Raw genomic sequence first — 21,591 nt, 5'->3', positions numbered from 1 at the left:
CACTACTAGGAGTGTACTATAGACCCCCAAATAGTGCGAGGGAGATAGAAGAACAAATATGTAGGCAAATATGAGTGCAAAAACTATAGGGCAATAATAGTTGGGGATTTCAACTACCCCAATATCAACTGGGATGAGGACAGTGTGAAGGGCACAGAAGGGACAAAATTCTTGAACTGTGTTCAAGAGAATTTATTTAGCTAGCACATAACAAGCCCAATGAGAGGGGGCGCAATTTGAGATCAAGTCTTCAGTAATGAAGTTGGGCAATTGGAGGAAGTAACAGTTTTAGCATAATCATGGAAAAGGATAAAGATAAAACCGGAGTAAAAGTTCTAAATTGGGGGAAGGCAAATGAGGTGACCTGGCGAAAGTGGACTGGATACAGCTACTTGAAGGAAAATCAGCAGCAAACCAGCGGGAGGCATTCAAAAGTGAGATACTACAGGCACAGTGTAGGCATGTCCCTACAAAGATAAAGGGTGGTACTGCAAAATCTAGAACCCTGCAGAACAAGAAAGCTTATGATGATCACAAAAATCTTACTCCTTTAGGCTTTCTAAAGTATTATAGAAATGCAGGAGTGAAGTAGAAAAGGAAATTAGAAAAGCAAAAAGAGGACATGAAAAATTATTAGCAGGTAAAATCAAGGAAAACCTGAAAATCTTTCAGTACAGTAAGAGCAAGAGGATAACTGGGGAAAGGGTAGGGCCTATCAGATGGGCAAGGGAACATGTGGGTGGATGCAAAAGATATGGGCAGGGTTCTTAGTTTTTTGTCTGTCTCCTCACAAAGGAGAGGATTGTAGCTAAAGAGGAGGAGTGTGAATTATTAGATACGGTAAGCATAATGAGAGCACGTACTAGAGGGTCTGACATCCTTGAAAGTGGATAAAGTGCCTAAGGAAACTATTGGAAAAAATTCTGAGGGACAGGATTAATCTCCACTTGGAGAGGCAGGGATTAATCAAGGATAGTCAGCATGGCTTTGTCGGGGAGATCATGTCTAACAAATTTGATTGAATTTTTCGAGGAGGTGGTTAGATGTGTAGGTGAGGATAAAGCTGTTGATGTAGTCTAAATGGACTTCAATAAGGCTTTTGATAAGGTCCCGCATGGGAGATTGGTTAAGAAAGTAAGAGCTCATGGGATCCAAGGTAATTTGGCAAATTGGATCCAAAATTGGCTTAGTGGCAGGAAGCAGAGGGTAATGGTCGAGGGTTGCTTTTGCAATTGGAAGCCTGTGACCAGTGGTGTACTACAGGTATTGGTGTTGGGACCCTTACTGTTTGTAGTGTACATTAATGATTTAGACGTGAATATAGGAGGTATGATCAGTAAGTTCACAGATGACACGAAAATTGGTGGTGTTGTAGATAGTGAGGAGGAAAGCCTTAGATTACAGGACGATATAGATGGGCGGAGCAGTGGCAAATGGAATTTAATCCTCAGAAGTGTGAGGTGATGCATTTTGGGAGGACAAACCAGGCAAGGGAATATACAATTTCAAGTGCTCATCTAAATACTTCTTAAAATGTTGAGGGTTCCTGCCTCTACTGCCCCTTCAGGCAGTGTGTTCCAGATTCCAACCACCCTCTAGGTGAAAAATTTTTTTTTCCTCCAACCCCCTCTAAACAATGGATGGTAGGACCCTAGGAAATAGAGGGTCAGAGGGACCTTGGTGTACTTGTCCATAGACCACTGATGGCAGCAGCACAAGTAGATAAAGTGGTTAGGAAGGCATATAGGATACTTTGCCTTTTTTAGCCGAGGCATAGAATATAAGAGCAGAGAGGTTACGATGGAGCTGTATAAAACGCTGGTTGGGCCACAGCTGGAGTACTGTGTACAGTTCTGGTCACCACGCTATAGGAAGGATGTGATTGCACTGGAGAGGATGCAGAGGAGATTCACCAGGATGTTGCCTGGGCTGGAGCATTTCAACTATGAAGAGAGACTGAAGAGGCTAGGGTTGTTTTCCTTGGAGCTGAGAAGGCTGAGGGGGGATATGATTGAGGTGTACAAGTTTGAGGGGCATTGATAGGTTAGATAGGAAGAAACATCATCCCTTAGCGGAGGGGGGGCATAGATTTAAGGTAAAGAACAGGAGGTTTAGAGGGGATTTGAGGAAAAAAAATTTTCACCTAGAGGGTGGTTGGAATCTGGAACACACTGCCTGAAGGGGCGGTAGAGGCAGGAACCCTCAACATTTTAAGAAGTATTTAGATGAGCACTTGAAACACCATAGCATACAAGGCTACGGTCCAAGTGCTGGAAAATGGGATTAGAATAGGTGGGTGCTTGATAGCATGGGCGTGATGTGCCGAAGGGCCTGTTTCTGTGCTGTATAACTCTGACTCTATGAAAGGTTGGACAGGCTAAGCTTATCTGCTGGAATTTAGAAGAGTAAGAGGCGACTTGATTGAAACATATAAGATCCCGAGGGATCTTGTCAGGGTGGATGTGGAAAGGATGTTTCCCCTTGTGGGAGAACCTAGAACTAGGGGTCACTATTTAAAAATAGGAGGTCGCCCATTTAAGACCGATGAGGAGGCATTTTTTTCTCAGAGGGTCGTGAGTCTTTGGAATTTTCTTCCTCAAAAGGTGGTGGAAGCAGAGTCTTTAAATATTTTTAAGTCAGCGGTAGATATTTGATAAGCAAGGGGATGAAAGGTTATTGGGGGTAGGTGGGAATGTGGAGTTGACAATACAGGCGGAGCAGGCTCGAGGGGCTGAGTGGCCTCCTCCTAGTTTGTATGCTGAAATGCTTATCCTTTATCTCTAGACCTGGCTGGCCTCCCATCCTCCAGAAACTTAAACTCATCCAACGCTCTGCTGCTTTTATCCTAACTCGCACCAATTCCCATTTACCCATCTCCTCTGCTTTCTGACCTACATTGGCTCCTGGTTAAGCAACGGCTTGGCTTTAAAATTCTCATTCTTGTTTTCAAATCCCTCCATGGTCTTGCCTCTCTCTATCTCCTGTAATCTTCTCCAGTCCTACAACACTCCAAGCCTATCTAATTCTGTGCTCTGATTTTAATTGCTGCACTATTGGTGGCTGTACCTTCAGTTGTGAAGACCCCAAAGTTCTGCAGTTTCCTTTCTGAAGTGCTCTACCTCTCCTCCTCACTTGAGACTCCTCTTAAAACCTACCTCTGACCCAGCTCTGACCTGCTCTAAAATCCTTCTGCGGCTTTGTCAGTTACCCTCCTGTGGCATGCCTTGGGACTTCTTGCAATGGTAAAGGCACTATATAAATACAAGAACTTGTATTTATCCTTACTTGGGGATTTAATTTATGTCTCCTCCACCAAAATTACACTGGAGTTAGTCCTCGACTACTGACAGTGCCATATATGTGAAGATTGCCAATGATCATTTGTCCCTGGCACCTGCACCTCTCCTGGGATCTCAGCAACTCTTGTTAATATTCATCTGTCTGGCATGTGATCTAACAGTGTTTACTTCCTCCATCTCCCTCCCCAAGGCTGCAACGTCGTTTGTTAGGGGTTTGGAACTTGGAGGGAAAAGATATGCTCCTTCAGATGAAGACCCACTGATGCAGCATGTCAAAGGACTTCTCGACTTTGTGCATTTCATCGATAAGTTGCAAGAAATAATGGGAGAGACGTCAGACTCGAGGTAATCACACTTTCTTCTTCAGTTCATGAATGAAATGAGACGGAATGCATTTTTAATAAACTTTGTAATGACACGGGGGTAAATTTAATGATTCACAAACAACCTTTTTTATATTTGCTACATTTATTGGTCTCATCCTGTGCTGTAAGATATGAAGGTCATTCAGCCCATCGAGCCTGTGCTGGCTCTTTGAAAAAGTTATCCAATTAGTTCCACTCTCTCTCCTCTTTTCCCCATAGCCCTGCAAATTTTCTTCCCTTTGAGTATTTATCCAATTCCATTTTCAATGTTATTATTGAATCTGCTTCCACCTCGGGCAGCGCATTCCAGATCATCATAACTTGCTGTTTTTATTTTTAAAAAACTCATCTCGCATCTGACTCTACCATCAATTGCCTTTTTGAATCTGCCCTCTTGTTACTGACCCTCCTGTCATTAGAAACGGTTTTTCCTTATTTATTCTATAAAAGCCCCTCATGATTTTGAACATCTTTATTAAATCTCCCGTTAACCTTCTTTGCTTCACAATGAACAGTCCCAGCTTCTCCAATCTCTCCACATAACTGAAGTTCCTCATCCCCGATGCCATTCTAGTAAATCTCCTCAGCACCCTCTCTGACACCTTGACATCCTTTCTTAAAGAGCGGTGCCCAGAATTGAACACAATGCTCCAACAAATTGCACCAGGCATGTTGACAATGGGAGAGATATAACCGGGAGAATTTTATGCTTTTCTCCCACAGAGGGTTTGGAGGGGTGGGGATGAGAGTATGTGATCGGGGGAGAGAACCCCGTCACCTTCCCACCTCCACTAAAATTAAGACCGAGGCAGAAAGGCCTGTGAAAGACCTTCCTGCCCCACTGCCAATTGAGGCCCTTAAGTGGGCAATTAATACCCAATTAAGGGCCTCATGCCACCACTGCCATTAGCCCAGTGGTGGGCAGGCCTGTCCCTGCACAGGGAGCATGGCAAGAAAAACCGTGTGGGTTGCCTGCTGGTTCCAGGGGGGTGGGGGTCCCCTCGTTAAAAGGCACTTACTCCTTGAACAAGGGACCTGGCTATGGGGGGGGGGGGGTGGCAGGCCGCTGAGAGCCACCCCACTCCCGCCCTTCACCTCATGGCCTGGGTCCAGTGCTGCTCCTCAGCCTCTGGTGGGTGCTCCACTGGTGGTGCTAGTCAGTTAAAGAGCTGTCAGCCTCTGATTGGCTGGCAGCTTTCAGAGGGCAGGACTTCTGTTGCCGGGGTCCTTGATCCTGGGGAAGGCCCGCTGCTGTCCACGTAAGTGCCTAATTGGCACTTGATTTGGCGGGACTCCCAAATAAAGGGTGACCAGGATTTTTTGCCGGTGCTTTTGCCAGAGGTCGAGACCACCATCACCCGGACAAAATCCCGGCCAACATTTCAGCTGTAAATCCTTCTTCAGAGCTGCAAGATTTCTATTTCCAGTGCCGATGATGGATCTGTACTTGAAATACAAACCCATCTCTCCTTTTGCAGATGTTGATGGATTTTCTGTGCATCGCCAGCATTTCCTGTTTTCATTTCACCCTTGTATTAGGATGTGGTAGCCTTGTGGTTAAAGTACTAGACTTAAAGCCACAGGTTGGGAGTTCAAATCCCACCATGGCAACTTCTGAATTCAATGTTTCTGATCATTTATGGACTGCCTGTAGAAAAAAAACCCAACTGGTTCATTCATGTCCTTCAGTGAAGGGAAGCTGCCCGACCTACTGACTCTAGGGCTACAAATGACTCCAGTCCCACACTCAATGTGTGGACAATAAATGCTACATCGTCAGTGACACCTGCCAGGAATGAATAAATAAAAATGCACGGTTATTTCTAAATCAGTGAAACACAATCTCCTAGAACCTGAGTAAACAATGACATATACGAATGACATATACGAAACTGGTAAGTAATTTCTAAATATAAAAGGGGCCAATTCTCCTGATAGTCCCTCAGGAATGGGGAGGTGGTGCAGTCCGAGCACTGTACAAGACTGAAGCACAGGAACAGGAGGAGGCCATTCAGCCCCTCGAGCCTGTTCTGCCATTCGATGAGATCATGGCTGATCTGCACCTAACTCCATATACCTACTTTTGGCCCCAATCCCTTAATACCTTAGATTTAAAATCTAAGATTTTGTTAGCCAAACAATTGATCTATCAGCAAATGCCATTTCCAGAACAAAGTTTCAAACTTCTACCACCTTTCTGTGTGAAGAGTTTACTAATTTCACTACTGAAATCTCTGGCTTTAATTTTTAGATTATGTGCCATAGTCCTAGACTCCCCAACCCTGGAAATAGGGTAGATAGAGAGGAACTATCTGTTCCCCTTAATATCTTGGAAAACTTCTATCAAATCGCCCCTTATTCTAAATTCCTGGGACTTCAACCCTAGTTTGTGTAATCTCCTCGTAATTCCACCTTTGGAGTCCCGATATCGTTTTGTTAAAGTGTGCCCCGCACTCTCTCCAAGGCCTGTATGTCCTTCCTGAGGTACAGTGCCAGCCTGTCCTCTCCTGGACCCTTTAACCTCACTTTTTTGCAGGTGCTCTTGTGTCACAGGCTGTAGCCCCATTAGAAACAGCAGGAAGTTTGAGGCATAACTGCAGGCCCAGTGAAGAGAGCTGATATGGCCTGCTTCTCTGAGTCCTGCCGACTTGGAGGGCATATGTGTGGGTGGTCATCCTGTGGGAGTTGCAGGTGGGAAACAGGAAGGTAAGTGGCCTGTTGATGAATGGATAGAAAACGGTGCAGCTAAAGGAACGTAATTGCATCGGCCTGATGGGCACAATGGAAATATTACCACTGTCTTAAAAAGATTGAACACGGGCCTACAAACAGTTGAACATAGTTAAGTCCAATCAGAAACAAAATGTGGTTCTGTATAAAGTAAATGATTTGATTTTTACAACACGTTATGCAATATAAGAATATAGATTTTTCCTTACATGGGAAGCTTTGTAAAGAGAGAGCTGTAACATGAAGCTGTGACTATCCTCAATAGTTTAGGGAAGGCCAAGAAATGTAACCATTTAGTTGGATGCCTTTTTCAAAGAACCAACATAGACACGACTGGCCAAATGTCATCGTCCTGTGCTGTATGATTCTAACTGAAAGTAAAGTGCTGTTTCTCAAATAGAAAATAGTTGATTTTATCGTTCAAAGCAAAGCTTAACTGGAATATAAACTTTAACTACATGATGAAGAACCTGGGAAAGGAGGGTGACAAAATGTCTTGTCGTACTTTTTGTATGCTGAATGCAAAGTGAAAAATGCTGAGCTTGTGTCGACTGGAAAATCAAGTCGTTTCTTGTTCTTGGAATGAGCATCGAGCAGCTGTTAAATTTAATCCACCTCCCTTAATTTCCTGAAAATCATAAGGCTCCATGTGTATAATCAATCAACTGTATCACATGATTGCAGCACACAAACAGCTAACCTGGAAATAATTAAGTTACAATAAGTGCTGTTCGTTAAAGAGACTATTACGTAACTCTGTTCTGTCGCCTCTTTTTTTTTTTCCCTTAATTTGTGGGATAATTTTTGTATCTACATCTGACCAAATCCTATGGAGGGTCAACTCTCCCCAGCTGTTGCAGTGGACTACAGCTGTATGTTGGACTGGAGTCTGCCAGAACAGCTACAGACTTGGCTGGGACCTGCATACTCACTGGGCCCCAGCTGCTTAAGTGAGTTTCTGGGATGGGGTGGATCGTTGTTGAAACATGGGAGTTGATAGACAGGGAATATCTGTCGACAAATGCAAAATTTGCTGGAAATCTGACATTTTAATAAAAGAAAATGCTGGAACTGCTCAGCAGGTCAGGCAGAATCTGTGGAGAAAGAGAAACGAGAGTTAATGGGTGTGAAATTGCCTAGCGTAGGGGCCTCTGTCTTGTGCTGCTTTACTTGTCTGTCCCGTGCCGCCAGTCACTTCCTGTGCACACCTGGTGGATTACCTGTGTGCATCGGGGACATTGGACACTATCCTGCCATCACCCAGCCAGCCAATGTGACGCCAGGATTCCAAATTTGGACAATGAATGTGTAGGCAACCTCTTTTGTTCTCCTGCAAACAATGAGCATGAAAGCTGCAGTCATGTTTTAAGGTGCTGCCCAGATTACAGATAAGGTAACCTTTTTGGAACTTTTTCTGTTGCAAAGTGTCGAAGTACTGTGGAGTATTTTTTGAAGGTGTTTTGGTGAGTTCCTGGGTTTGCTGCAGAGTGTTGCTGTATCCTCACAGGGAGGGCAGAGGTCTAGGTGCCCTATCCACACAGGCTGTAACAGGTGTGAGGGCAGCAGGGGCAGTGCCTCTGGGTCTGCAGCAGGGCAGGGAGATGGAGCAGAGGCTGCGGAGAGGGTAAGCTGTGCATGATGTCCTCTGCCAATTTGGAGCTGGACTCCTCCATGCTCCTGACAGTGACTGGACGCTGTTGGGAAGGCCAGCCATTGCACCCAGCATCTCGGTGTGCACACCCAGTGTCCCATTGAGGCCCTCATCTGAGTCCCCTGCAGCAGAACTAGTCTGCCAGCTCACCCTCTGATAAGCTAGCAAACAAATTATCCTTTTACTCCAGTGTGGCTGCAGCCCACTTGTGCCCAGTGGCTCACCACATGCAGATCCTAACTCTATATACAAGCCTCCAAGATACATGTAGTGCCAGTATCTGAGCTGGTGGCTGAGTGTCAGATCAAGTGACAGAGCCTCTTCATTAGTGCTGTGTTGCTCTCTTTCCTCTTCCTCCTCTGGCAGGTGACTGTTCTTGGGTGTCTGAAAGCCAAAAATACGTAGGGGCAGTTGGAGGGAGGGAAGTGGAGAGAGGATCAAGAGGTCCATGGTGATGCCATCAGTAGCTTTCTTATTGTGCCAGAGAGCAGGATGAAGGTGAGTTGGGAGTTGCGTAGGGGCATAAGGCAGGGACATACCATCATCCTCCATGTTCCCAGCACCACTGGATGCCATGAGCTCTGTTGTAGTTGGCCCCATGATGTGGAGAACCATCTCCTCTGTCGGGCTGAAAATCACAGGCATCCTCAACCCCCACCAGTTCTGTGCTGCTCCCTTCTATTGTGTGCCATCGTGTCCTGGAAAAGAGAGGACAGAATGTCTGATTGTGTTTCACTCTACTTGGGTGATGTGCCGACCACAGCTGGAGATATGTGGAGGCAGCGAGAGGTGGGTGTGAGGCTGGCAGCATTGGTAGGTGGGTGAGGTGCAGTACCTGGATGCTCAGCCTGAGTCCTGAGTGCCAGTGAGTGATGGGAGCTTGGCACATTAAGCAATGCAGGAGGATTGGGGTGCAGTAGGTAAGCGATGTCATGTGAAGATGCAGTCACTGACCTGGATCGCACATGTGAGGTTGTTAAACCTGCTGCCAGGTCATTGGGGCCAGACTTTGGGCGTTAATCTTCCAGGCCAGTTCCCACTCCCGTCTGAGAGTCTCCTGGCACCTTACAGAACAGTGGCATCTCATGCCCACTTTCACCCTCTAATGCCTCCAACACTACATCCCTCACCATTGAACCCTCTCTCTCTGCCCGTGTGTTCACTTTGCAATAGTTCACATTGCAGTAATATTTTTGTGCAGCTTCCCTTTAAGGTGCAATCTGCCTTCAAGAAGAACAGGCTGGCTGTACCACATGGTCTGCAAACAACCCTGCTGGGCCCCCTGCTGAGTGCAGAGGCAGCCAGCAGCTTGGTGATGCAGACAGGAGTCACTCACCCCTGTGCTACAATTGGGCAGTTAAGGTGGGTACATCAAGTTTGTGTGTTGCCCACCTCGATCTAAACTGGAGCAGCCAAAAAAAATGGGGCATCTAATTTCTGGTCCAATATTTTGGATCAATGGCCTTTCATCAGAACTGTAAACAGTTGGAGATGTAACGGGTTTTAAGCAAGTATAGAGGCAGGGAAAGGAGGAAGCAGAGGAAAGAACAAAAGGGCAAATAAAGAGGGAATACACAATAAACGGGAGGATATTGATTTGGGTAGAAAAACTGAGACACCTTGGAGTGCATGTCCACAGGTCCCTGAAGGTGGCCGGACAGGTAGATAGTGTGATGAAGAAGGCATAAGGAAAGCATTCCATTTATTGGCTGAGGTATTGAATGCAAAAGCAGGGATGTGATGCTGAAAATGTATAAAATACTGGTTAGGCTACAGTTGGAGTACAGTTCTGGTCACCACATGACAGAAAGGACATTATTACTCTGGAGACAGTACAGAGGAGATTTACCAGAATGTTACCAAGGCTTGAGGCTTGCAGCTATGAGGAAAGATTGGGTAGACTAGGGTTGTTTTCCTTAGAACAGAGGAGGCTGAGGTGTGATTTTGATTTGAGGTTATGAAATTGAGGGGCCTAGACAGAGGAGACTGGAATGACCTGTTTCCCCTAGTGGAGAGGTCAATTACCAGGGGACACGGACTTAAGGTGATTGGGGGAAGGATGAGGGGAAACTTTTTTGAGGGTGGTGGGTGTCTAGAATTCACTGTCAGGAATGGTGGTGGCGACAGAGCCTTAATTCTTTGAAAAGGTGCCTGGACATGCACCTGAAGTGCTGTAACCAGCAGTGCTAAGGACCAGGTGCTGGAAGGTGGGATTAGTTTGGGCAGCTAGTTTATTGGGCCAATGCGGATACGATGGGATGAATGGCCTCCTTCTGTGCTGTACTTTTTCTGTGGTTCTATGGAAGGTCTGATGGGGTGGAAGGCAGAAGTAATTAAAAAGCAAAAGGGATGAAATGATGGTGTAGCACAAAAGGGAAGTGGTAATGTCACCAGTAAAGAAACAAAACATGGGCCTAGAGGAGCTGTAAATGGGGAAAAGCAGAATCGTCACCAACAGCAGCTGTCTGTGGGTGGGTGGGGAAGATAAAAATGGAAGGTTTGATCTGAAATTGTTGACCTCCATGTTGAGTTTGGAAGGCTGTAAAGTGCTTAATCGAAAGATGAGGTGCTGCTCCTCTCTTCTTTGGAAGGTGTAGATGATATTCATCTTCTTCTTGTACAGTGGGGCAGTGACTTCCTATCTTGGAGTTCCGCTTCCCAGTCCTCCAGTTAGCATTCTGCTCAGAGTGCCACGAGGGGGCCAGGAAGCCCTGGGGAGGGGTATCAAGGGTCCACTTCACTCACCCGCCTGCCCTGTCAAGGCTTGGCGAGCATTGACTAATGTTTCTGGACTTGATGCCAATGGGAAAGAGGTGGGAGGAGGCACACGGCTTGCCCCAGATGAACCATCAAATGCCCACTCCTCTTGACCCTTTCCCAGACTCCTGAATTTTGGCCTCTGAGTCAGAAGGTTGTGGCTCAAGTCCCACTCCAGAGACTTGAACATGTAGTCAAGGCTGGCACTGAGGTGTTCTCTTTCAGATGGAATGTTAAACTCTTCAGGTGGAAGTAAAAGCTCCCAGGGCACTATTCAAAGACGAGTAGGGGAGTTCTCCTGGGATCTGGCCAATATTTATCCCTCGACTAAAATCCCTACAAAAACAGATGAACTGGCCATATTACATTGTTGCATGTTGGAGCTTGCTGTGTGCAAATTGGCTCCTGCATTATAAACAGTGAGTACACTTCAATCTAATTAATTGGCTGTAAAGTGCTTTGTGCCAACCTGGGATTGTGAAAAGTGCTACATAAACGTACTTTTTTTTTTTAATAAGTGGCACCTTTTGAGTGATTCTAATGCAAATGGTTAGCACCATTTGTCCAATAAAGGTGACTGGGAAGCGGGAATGGGCTGAGTGTTGGGGCCTTTAATCTCAGTGCTGCAGTGGCTCGACCATTTTGTCCAACATTGTTTTGTTTGGCAAACCCATCTGGTCAGAATGGTGGCATTGCCCTGACTTCCCAGTAACGCTGAGGGACATCAGCAGAATCCGTCAGTAAGCCTTGCATTTGGTTTTTTTAATCTGTCAATTATTGCACAATTTGAAATTGGCCAAATATCTTGAGTTTTGAGGTCAGGGTCCAGCTCTATCAGGCTGTGTAGTTTAATATCCTTTTCCAATCCAACCATTACTTTCAGGGTTTCCCAGGGGTAAAGCAACAGCATTTTAATTGTGCTGGTAATCATTATTTAACCTTTATTAAGTCTTGGCTGTTAAGTAGTAACTTTGTCTATTCCTCCACATTTTCTCTGGAATCAATTAGACTACACTATGTTGACTGTGGGGTGCGTGTGTTTTTAATAAGTAAGGGGGCCTCTGCTGTTTAAAACATTCCTTTGCTCCTTCGAAAGAAAGGCTTGCATTTCTATAGTGCCTTTCACAACCTCTAGACGACCTAATGAAGTAATTTTGAAGTGTAGTCACTTGTAATACAGGGGGAAAAAGCAGCCAATTTGTGCACAGCAAGATCCCACAAACAATTAATGACCAAATATTCTGTTCATTACATTGATTTGCTGACATGAGATGGTGATTGAGTGATAGAATGGGCCAACATTCTCTGGAGTTTAGGAGAATGAGAGGTGATCTCAATGAAGCGTGTAAAATTCTTGGGGTTTGACAGGGTCGATGCTGAGAGGCTGTTTTCTCCTCACTGGAGAGTCTGGAACCATTGCTCATCCCTTGTTGACCTGAGAAGGTGGTGGTCAGCCACTTTGATCAACTGAGAGGTTTGCTCAGATACTTCAGAGGGCAGTAAAGATTCAACCACATTTGTGTGTGGGGGGCTTGGAGTCCCAAACTGGGTAAGGACAGCAGCTTTCCTTCCCAAAGGGGCGTTTAGTGAATTGTTTGGGTGTTTTTAAAATCTGACTGCTTCGTGGTCAGAGTTGTTCCAGAATTTTAAAACTGGATTGAAATTCTCAAACTGCTAAGGAGAGGTTTGCACTCGTGTTCCCTGAATCATTTAGTCCAGGCCCCTGAATTGCTAATCCAGAGAGTCATGGAGAATACAGCACTGAAACAGGCCCTTTGGCCCACTGAGTCCATACTGCCCATTTATACTAATCCTACATTAATCCCAATTTCCCCCTCATACCCACCTTCCCTCAATTCTCCTGCCATCTACCTACACTAGGGGCAATTTTTATAATGGCCAATTTACCTATCAACCCGCGCGTCTTTGGCTGTGGGAGGAAACTGGAGCACCCGAAGGAAACCCACGTGGTTACAGGGAGAACTTGCAAACTCCGCACAGGCAGTACCCAGAACCGAATCTGGGTCGCTGGAACTGTGAGGCTGCGGTGCTATCCGCTGCACCACTGTGCCGCCCAGTAACATAACCACTGCAGTACTGTACCCTGTCTCATAAAGGCATTTGTAAATAGCAATTTGGTCGACGCTATGTTGTACATGTTCTACCTACAATGAGTGAGGAGCTCTGGTCTCAGCCCAGAGAGGTCCCATGGATAGTGTAAATGTATTTTAAAGGGACTGCACCCAGTGGTATCACGCTAGTAGTATCTGGGCTTGCACCTGATTCCACACATGGCAAGTCCACAAATTCAATAGTGCAGGAACGAGTAAATAGAATTTGATAAATAAGTGGTCTCTTGTGTGCTGGTACTGTTCTAGAAATTACATTAGGATTTACAAATGAGGGAAATGTCAGAAATGAGGATAAATTTAACTAAAGCCGGAAAGAAATGATCAAAGCACAAATTTTTGGAAGATTGGCTGCCTCCTGTTCCTTTCAGCTCCTTGAGCTTGTGCTGCCATTCAGTGAGATTGTGGTTGATCTGTATCTTAACTCCATCCGCCTGCCTTGGTTCTGTATCCTTTTATGACCTTGTGCAACAAAAATTTATCAACCTCTGATTTTATTAATTGAGCTAACATCTGCATTTTGTGAGAGGAGTTCCACCATTCTTTGCATGAAGATGTCTTCCTTAGCATACCTTCTGAATGGCATGGTCTTATTTTAAGGTCATGTCCCTTTTGTCCTGGACTCTCCCTGCAACCAGTGGAAAAGTTTTCTTTTTTTTTCTTTATTTACACTTTTGAAATACTAATGAATTTCAATCAAATCATTCCTTCACCTTCTACATTTCAGTGGAATGCAAGTCTAGTTTATGTAATCGCTCCAGACAATGGTTGAGGAACTTCCATGCACGAAGGTCAATACAAGTTAATGATGACATAGTACAACAACAACCTGTATTGATATAGTGTCTTTAACACAAAAAAATGTTCCAAGGAGTTCACAGGAACATTATCAAGCAATGGCGATGGCGTAGTGGTATTATCACTGGACTAGTAACTCAGAGACCCAGGGTATTTCTCTGGGGACATTGGTTCAAATTCCATCACAGCAGAAGGTGGAATTTGAATTTAATTAATAAATCTGGAATTAAAAACTAGTCTAATGATGGCTGTGAAATCATTGTTGTAAGAACCCATGTGGTTTACTAATGTCCTTTTAGAGAAGGAAATCTGCTGTCCTTACCTGGTCTGGCCTACATGTGACTCCAGACCCACAGCAATGTGGTTAACTCTTACATGCCCTCTGAAATGGCCTAGCAAGCCACTCAGTTGTATCTAACTGCTAAGAAGTCAATAAAAAGGAATGAAACCGGACGGACCACCCGGCATCGACCTAGGCACCATAAACGACAACGGCAAACCCAGCCCTGTCGACCCTGCAAAGTCCTCCTTACTAAAATCTGGGGGCTTGTGCCAAAATTGGGAGAGCTGTCCCACAAACTAGTAAAGCAACAGCCTGACATAGTCATACTCACGGAATTATATGTTACAGACAATATCCCAGTCACTGCAATCACCATCCCCGGGTATGTCCTGTCCCACCGGCAGGACAGACCGACCAGAGGTGGTGGCACAGTGGTATATAGGAGGGAGGGAGTTGCCCTGGGAGTCCTCAACATCGACTCCGGACCCCATGAAGTCTCATGGCATCAGGTCAAACATGGGCAAGTTAACCTCCTACTGATTACCACCTACCACCCTCCTTCAGCTGATGACTCAGTACTCCTCCATGTTGAACAGCACTTGGAGGAAGCACTGAGGGTGGCAAGGGCACAAAATGCATTCTGGGTGGGGGACTTCAATGTCCATCACCACGGGTGGCTCGGTAGTACCACTACTGACCGAGCTGGCCGAGTCCTAAAGGATATAGCTGCTAGACTGGGTCTGCGGCAGGTGGTGGGGGAACCAACGAGGGAAAAACGTACTTGACCTCGTCCTCACCAATCTGCTTGCCACAGATGCTTCTGTCCATGGCTGTATTGGTAGTGACCACCGCACAGTCCTTGTGGAGACGAAGTCCCGCCTTCACATTGAGGATACCCTCCATCGTGTTGTGTGGCACTACCACCGTGCTAAATGGGATAGATTTCAAACAGATCTAGCAATGCAAAACTGGGCATCCATGAGGCACTGTGGGGCATCCATGAGGCACTGTGGGGCATCAGCAGCAGAATTGTACTCAACCACAATCTGTAACCTCATGGCCCAGCATATCCCCCACTTTACCATTACCATCAAGCCAGGAGACCAACCCTGGTTCAATGAAGAGTGCAGGAGAGCATGCCAGGAGCAGCACCAGGCATACATCAAAATGAGGTGTCAACCTGGTGAAGCTACAAGACAGGACTATCTATGTGCCAAACTGCATAAGCAGCATGCTATAGACAGAGCTAAGCGATCCCATAACCAACGGATCAGATCTAAACTCTGCAGTCCTGCCACATCCAGCCGTGAATGGTGGTGGACAATTAAACAACTAACTGGAGGAGGTGGCTCCACAAATATCCCCATCCTCAATGATGTGGGAGCGCAGCACATCAGTGCGAAAGATCAGGCTGAAGCATTTACAACAGTCTTCAGCCAGAAGTGCCGAGTTGATGATCCATCTCGGCCTCCTCCTGAAGTCCCCAGCATCACAATGCCAGACGTCAGCCAATTCGATTCACTCCATGTGATATCAAGAAACGACTGAAGGCACTGGATACTGCAAAGGCCATGGGCCCTGACAATATTCCGGCAATAGTACTGAAGACCTGTGCTCCAGAAGTTGCCGTGCCCCGAGCCAAGCTGTTCCAGTACAGCTACAACACTGGCATCTACCCTGCAATGTGGAAAATTACCCAGGTATGTCCTGAACAGAAAGCAGGACAAGTCCAACCCAGCCAATTACCGCCCCATCAGCCTACTCAATCATCAGTAAAGTGATGGAAGGTGTCGTCAACAGTGCCGTCAAGCAGCACTTGCTTAGCAATAGCCTGCTCAGTGATGCTCAGTTTGGGTTATGCCAGGGCCACTCAGCTCCTGACCTCATCACAGCCTTGGTTCAAACATGGACAAAAAAGCTGAACTCCGGAGGTGAGGTGAGAGTGACTGCCCTTGACATCAAGGCAGCATTTGAGTGAGTATGGCATCAAGGAGCCCTGGCAAAACTGAGGTCAATGGGAATCAGGGAAAACCCTCCACTGGCTGGAGTCATACCTAGTGCAAAGGAAGATGGTTGTGGTTGTTGGAGGTCAATCATCTGAGCTCCAGGACATCACTGCAGGAGTTCCTCAGGGTAGTGTTCTAGGCCCAACCATCTTCAGCTGCTTTATCAATGACCTTCCTTCAATCATAAGGTCAGAAGTGGGGATGTTCGCTGATGATTGCACAATGTTCAGCACCATTCGCAACTCCTCAGATACTGAAGCAGTCCATGTAGAATTGCAGTAAGACCTGGACAATATCCAGGCTTGGGCTGATAGGTGGCAAGTAACATTTGCGCCACACAAGTGCCAGGTAATGACCATCTCCAACAAGAGAGAATCTAACCATCTCCCCCTGACGTTCAACAGCATTACCATCACTGAATCCCCCACTATCAACATCCTAGGGGTTACCATTGACCAGAAACTGAACTGGAGTAGCCATATAAATACTGTGGCTACAACAGCAGGTCAGAGGCTAGGAATCCTGAGGCGAGTAACTCACCTCCTGACTCCCCAAAGCCTGTCCACCATCTACAAGGCACAAGTCAGGAGTGTGATTGAATACTCTCCACTTGCCTGGATGGGTGCAGCTCCAACAACACTCAAGAAGTTCGACACCATCCAGGACAAAGCAGCCCACTTGATTGGCACCCCATCTACAAACATTCACTCCCTCCACCACCGACGCACAGTGGCAGCAGTGTGTACCATCTACAAGATGCACTACAACAATGCACCAAGGCTCCTTAGACAACACCTTCCAAACCCGCGACCTCTACCAATTAGAAGGACAAGGGCAGCAAATACATGGGAACACCACCACCTGAAAGTTCCCCTCCAAGTCACACACCATTTTGACTTGGAACTATATTGCCATTCCTTCACTGTCACTGGGTCAAAATCCTGGAACTCCCTTCCTAACAGCACTGTGGGTATACCTACCCCAAATGGACTGCAGCGGTTCAAGAAGGCAGCTCGCCACCACTTTCTCAAGGGCAATTAGGGATGGGCAATAAATGCTGGCTTGGCCAGTAACGCCCACATCTCATGAACGAATTAAAAAGAAAATTTGACTCTGAGCCACATAGATATTGGGACAGGTGATCAAAAGCTTGGTCAAAGTGGGATGTTTCAAGGAGTGTGAAGGGCAAGGGAGAGGTAGGGAGTTGGAGAGGTTTAGAAGTGGAATTTCCGAGCTTAGGACCTAAGCAGCTGAAGGCATGGCTGCCAGTGGTGAAGCGATTTTAAAATCAGAGGTGCTTAAGAGGACTGAGCTGGAGGAGCACCGAGATCTTGGAGTGTTTGAGGAGATTAGAGATCGGGAGGGGCGAAGCTATGAAGGGGTTTGAGAACAAGGATGTGAATTTTAAAATCATTTATTAATCTGAGCATGGAGTGATGATGGGCGAATAGGACTTGGTGTGAGTTAGGACACTCCCAGCAGAGTTTTGGATGAGTTCAAATTTACGGAGGATAGAAGGTGAGAGACTGGTCAGGAGTGCTGAGGAAGACCATCCAGGATGACCCTTTTTCTTTCTTTTCAGCGTTGCAGGTTGTCAGATTCTGTCTGCCATCAAAAGACGATTGTTGAAGAGTCGAAGTAGTGAGAGTCCATTCTGCAAAGCCACTGAGGAAGTTGCAGAAAAACTAACGACGAGAATTAATAAAGTCGTCAACTCTCAGCGCGAGTCCGCAGATGAAACTACAACTGGCGTCAGTCCTGCACGGGTAATGGTTCTTTCTGCTCAATCTCCCACTGCTTTGCTTCAGATCATCGCTCCCCTTTTCTTTAATGCAATTCATGTATGACATGGATTCGAGTTAATCCCCTGATTAAACCAAAAAGGCAGGCTGTGTCACTAATGTATTTGCTATTTATGAAACAAAAGTTGAGTCCAACTGACTTGAAAAGACCTTTAATTTCACTTTGCAACAGCTCCTATGTATAAATTGTATCATTGACTTTCAAATTCTCCGTGGGATACTCCCTTGTTAACTGCCTAAAAAATGTATTCACTTTAAATTACTTATACAAAATGAATTTAAATTTTAAACCTCCTGTATTGGGTATTCCAAACTGGTTTCTATTTTAAGTTTTTGCATTTGTCAATTGTAATTCAGTGAAGTTAATGATTGAGAAGAAAGCGAAGGTGATGGGGTTAATTTTAATCTTAAACCCCCACCTCCTGGGCAGTACTGCTGGAATTTTATTGCAGTTAACAGAATAATCAGGTGAGTGTGTAAATGAAGGTGTTTTTAGGCAGCAAGTTTCAGAGTATGTTAAAAACAAATTTCTCCTGCTATCTGCCCTAAATGTCTTGCATGTAACTTTGAACCTAACTCCCTTCATCCTGGACCCCTCAACCACTATAAATGGCCTGTTTCCATCTGCACCATCCCATCCTGTCCTTTCATAATTTAAAAAACCCTCTATCACATGCTTTTGAGACATTGCAAGATCAGAACGGCTGCTTAATTTGTTGACACAACAGTCCCTACACTTCAAAAGTAATTTATTGAGGGACCTGCTTTTTGCCAAGATGAATTTCTAGATAAATGTAAATACCAACAGACGTTGAAAGCCACATGAAAAGATAGTTGGATCTTTAGATAATTGGCAAAAGAAGCAGAGGGAAGATGAGAAGAAATGGAATGCGCTGCCTGAAAGTGTGGTGGAAGCAGTTTCAATAATTTTCAAAAGGGAATTGAATACATATTTAAAAACAAAAAAATTGCAGGGCTATGGGGTAAAAGCAAGGGGAATGGGACAAACTGGATAGCTCTTTCAAATAGCTGGCACAGGCATGATGGGCCCGATGGCCTCCTTCTGTGCTGTATCATTCTATGATTGGTGGTCTTTCCTTTGAACACTATTTTTTTTTTTAATTGTTAGCCCAAAGCTTATGCCATCAACCATGCCACAGCATATGGTGGTAGGAGCACTCTGAAAGCCTTCGTAGCCCTACTAGATGAAGAAGCAGCTCACCCTCCAAGCAAAAGCAAGGCTGAGCTGCTATATGGAGCTGAGCAGGGTGATAACATCATTGGAATACCATGCATGCTGACACTGTTCAGGTATGAAGTGGAATAGATTTCAGTCAACGTCTTTAGCAATAAAAAAAAGATCTTGTGTTTTTATAGTGACTTTCAGTACATCCCAAAGTGCTTTACAGCCAATGAGGTATTTCTGAAATGTAGTCATTGTTGTAATGTAGGAAACACGGCAACCAATCTGTACACAGCAAGATCCCAAATCAGCAATGTGATAATGACCAGATAATCCGTTTTACTGATGTTGGCTGAGGGACAAGTACTGGCCAGAACACAGGGGAGATCCTCCCTGCTCTTCAAGATTGTGCAATAGGGTCTTTTGCATCCACTTTAGAAGGTAAATGGGTCCTTGGTCTCATCTAAAAGACATCACCTCTGACAGTGCAGCACTCTCTCACTACTGCACTGAGTCGGCCTGGAGTATGTGCTCAAGTGTCTGGAGTGGGATTTGAACCCACAAGCGTCATGGCTCTAAAGCAAATGTGCTACCCGCTGAGGCACAGCTGACATTGTACAGTCCAATGAAGAACAGAAGAGCATATGGTGCACAGTAATCCTGAACTGCTCAATAATTGGAGCTATGATAGGTCCTGATAGTGCATCAATATTAAAGGATAAGTCCAGCAATGCTGTGCTCCCGTGTAGTGGTGCTTCCCCCGGTAGGAATGCAAAGTCAGCCACTGGGTAAGACATAACCAGAGCAATGTGTAGCTGAATTTACTCTTATAATGCTTTGCACTGAAGATGGTTTGAATTTTCCACTGCAAGCTTTTGAAGCTGTGCATAAATATTTTTGTATAAAAGAAAGGAATATGAAAAGGTAGAGGGAATGTGCAGGATTAGACTGAGTAACTTGTGAAAACAAAAATTACTGTTAGCGGTTCTGTGCTGGGACATTGCATGATTCATTTCATTGAGAATAATGGAAGAACCAAGGGAAAATACTTTGACATTCCTGAAAATACCAAGAGTTCATTCAGCCCATCACCTGGGCTGGTGTTAGCTCCTTAGTTGAAGCTGTACATGCTTTTGTGACCTGTAGACTTGACTATTCAGTGCTGTCCTCACCAACCTTCCATCTTGCACCCTCTGGAAATGTTTTAGCTCTGCCCATATTCTCAACTTGCACCAATTCCTGTTCACCCATCCTCCCTGTGCTTGATAACCTGCACTAGTTCATCCTTGTTTTCAAATCCCTTCATTGCCTCGCCACTCCCTATCTATGCAACCAGCTCCAGCCCTACAATCCTCCGAGATCTCTGAACTCCTTCAATTCTGGCCTCTTGTAGATCCCCCACTTACCTCTTCTGGCTGGGTCTTCAGCTGTCTAGGCCCGAAGCTCTGGAATTTCCTCTCCAGACCCCTCCTTTCTTCCTTTTAAGTCTCTCCTTTAAAATCTACCTCTTTGGTTAAACTTTTGGTCACTTCTCCTAATAGTTCCTCCTTTTGACTCTGTATTAATTTTTCTCTGATTTATGCTCCAGTGAATCACCTTGAGATGGTTTACGACTTTAATGGCACTTCAAAAATGCAAGTTGCCATCATCAAGGATGATATTTGTGGGATTGTCCCTAAAAGGCTGGCACAGTTTTAACAACAAACTGCTTCAAATGCTTTGGTTTAGCCTCATCTCCTTCACAATTCACATTTTGAGGTGGGTGAGGGGTACTGTTAAGGCATGCGCCAGCACAACACAGCGATGATTTCATCTTTGATCTTTTCTTTCTCCCAAATCCCCACCCCTCCTGCGAGGAGGTGGCCCATTCAGCTTCTCCCATTGCAATGCAGCTGAGGGTTGGCACTTCTGTATGTTGGCAAGCTATGTCCACACAGGCTGGCATCGCATGGTATAGCTCCATCAGAGTGCCACCATGCTAACCTTTTGGAATTAAACCTTCCAAATCATTTTAATTCTAGATCTCCAAAGCAATCAAGTGGCTTATCTCCAAAACCCTTGCATCATCGCATTCAGAAAAGAATCCAGGAAGGAAACCTCGCTAAGGTAATGTTAAATTCTACTGCATTAAGGTAATATGTTCTATTTCATAAAAGGAATGTTCTTCTATTGTGAAGTTCTGCTGTGTACTACTGCTGATATGCATTTCAAAGTTCATGATGTGTCTGCCTTTTATTTTTGGAAGAAAATAGAAGTATTTTTGGGGATGTTTCTTAATCCTGTATGTTTGGAGACAATTTTCATTGTTCTTATGTAAAACATAAGAAATAGGAGTAGGCCATTCAGCCCCTGAAGCCTGCTCCACCATACAATTAGATAATGGCTGATTTGACTGTGGCCTTAACTCCACTTTCCTTCCTGCCTGCCCCCATAGCCCTTGACTTCCTTGTGAATTAAAAATCTGTCTTACTCGGCATTCAATGACCCAGCCTCCACTGCTCTCTAGGGAAGAGAATTCCAAATACTAACGACCATCTGAGAGTAGAAATGCCTCCTTTATCTCAGCACTAAACGGGAGATCCCTTATT

At 45.2% G+C, this 21,591-nt stretch overlaps 1 protein-coding gene across 3 annotated transcripts in view; it reads left to right on the top strand.

Moving 5' to 3' along the window:
* Positions 1–21,591, top strand: part of parpbp (PARP1 binding protein) — a 65,005-nt gene that overhangs the window by 29,853 nt on the left and 13,561 nt on the right. For all 3 annotated transcript variants that reach the window (XM_068050144.1, XM_068050146.1, XM_068050145.1), the window contains exons 6-9: positions 3,490–3,644; positions 17,601–17,784; positions 18,950–19,131; positions 21,025–21,109. In XM_068050144.1, coding sequence (XP_067906245.1) covers positions 3,490–3,644; positions 17,601–17,784; positions 18,950–19,131; positions 21,025–21,109 — 606 coding nt within the window. The remainder of the gene's footprint in view (positions 1–3,489; positions 3,645–17,600; positions 17,785–18,949; positions 19,132–21,024; positions 21,110–21,591) is intronic.

Source organism: Heterodontus francisci, chromosome 18 (genome assembly GCF_036365525.1).
Source record: "Heterodontus francisci isolate sHetFra1 chromosome 18, sHetFra1.hap1, whole genome shotgun sequence".
NCBI lineage: Eukaryota > Metazoa > Chordata > Chondrichthyes > Heterodontiformes > Heterodontidae > Heterodontus > Heterodontus francisci.
The sequence above is the reverse complement of the archived record's forward strand: the minus strand, read 5'-3'. Positions and strand labels throughout refer to the sequence as shown.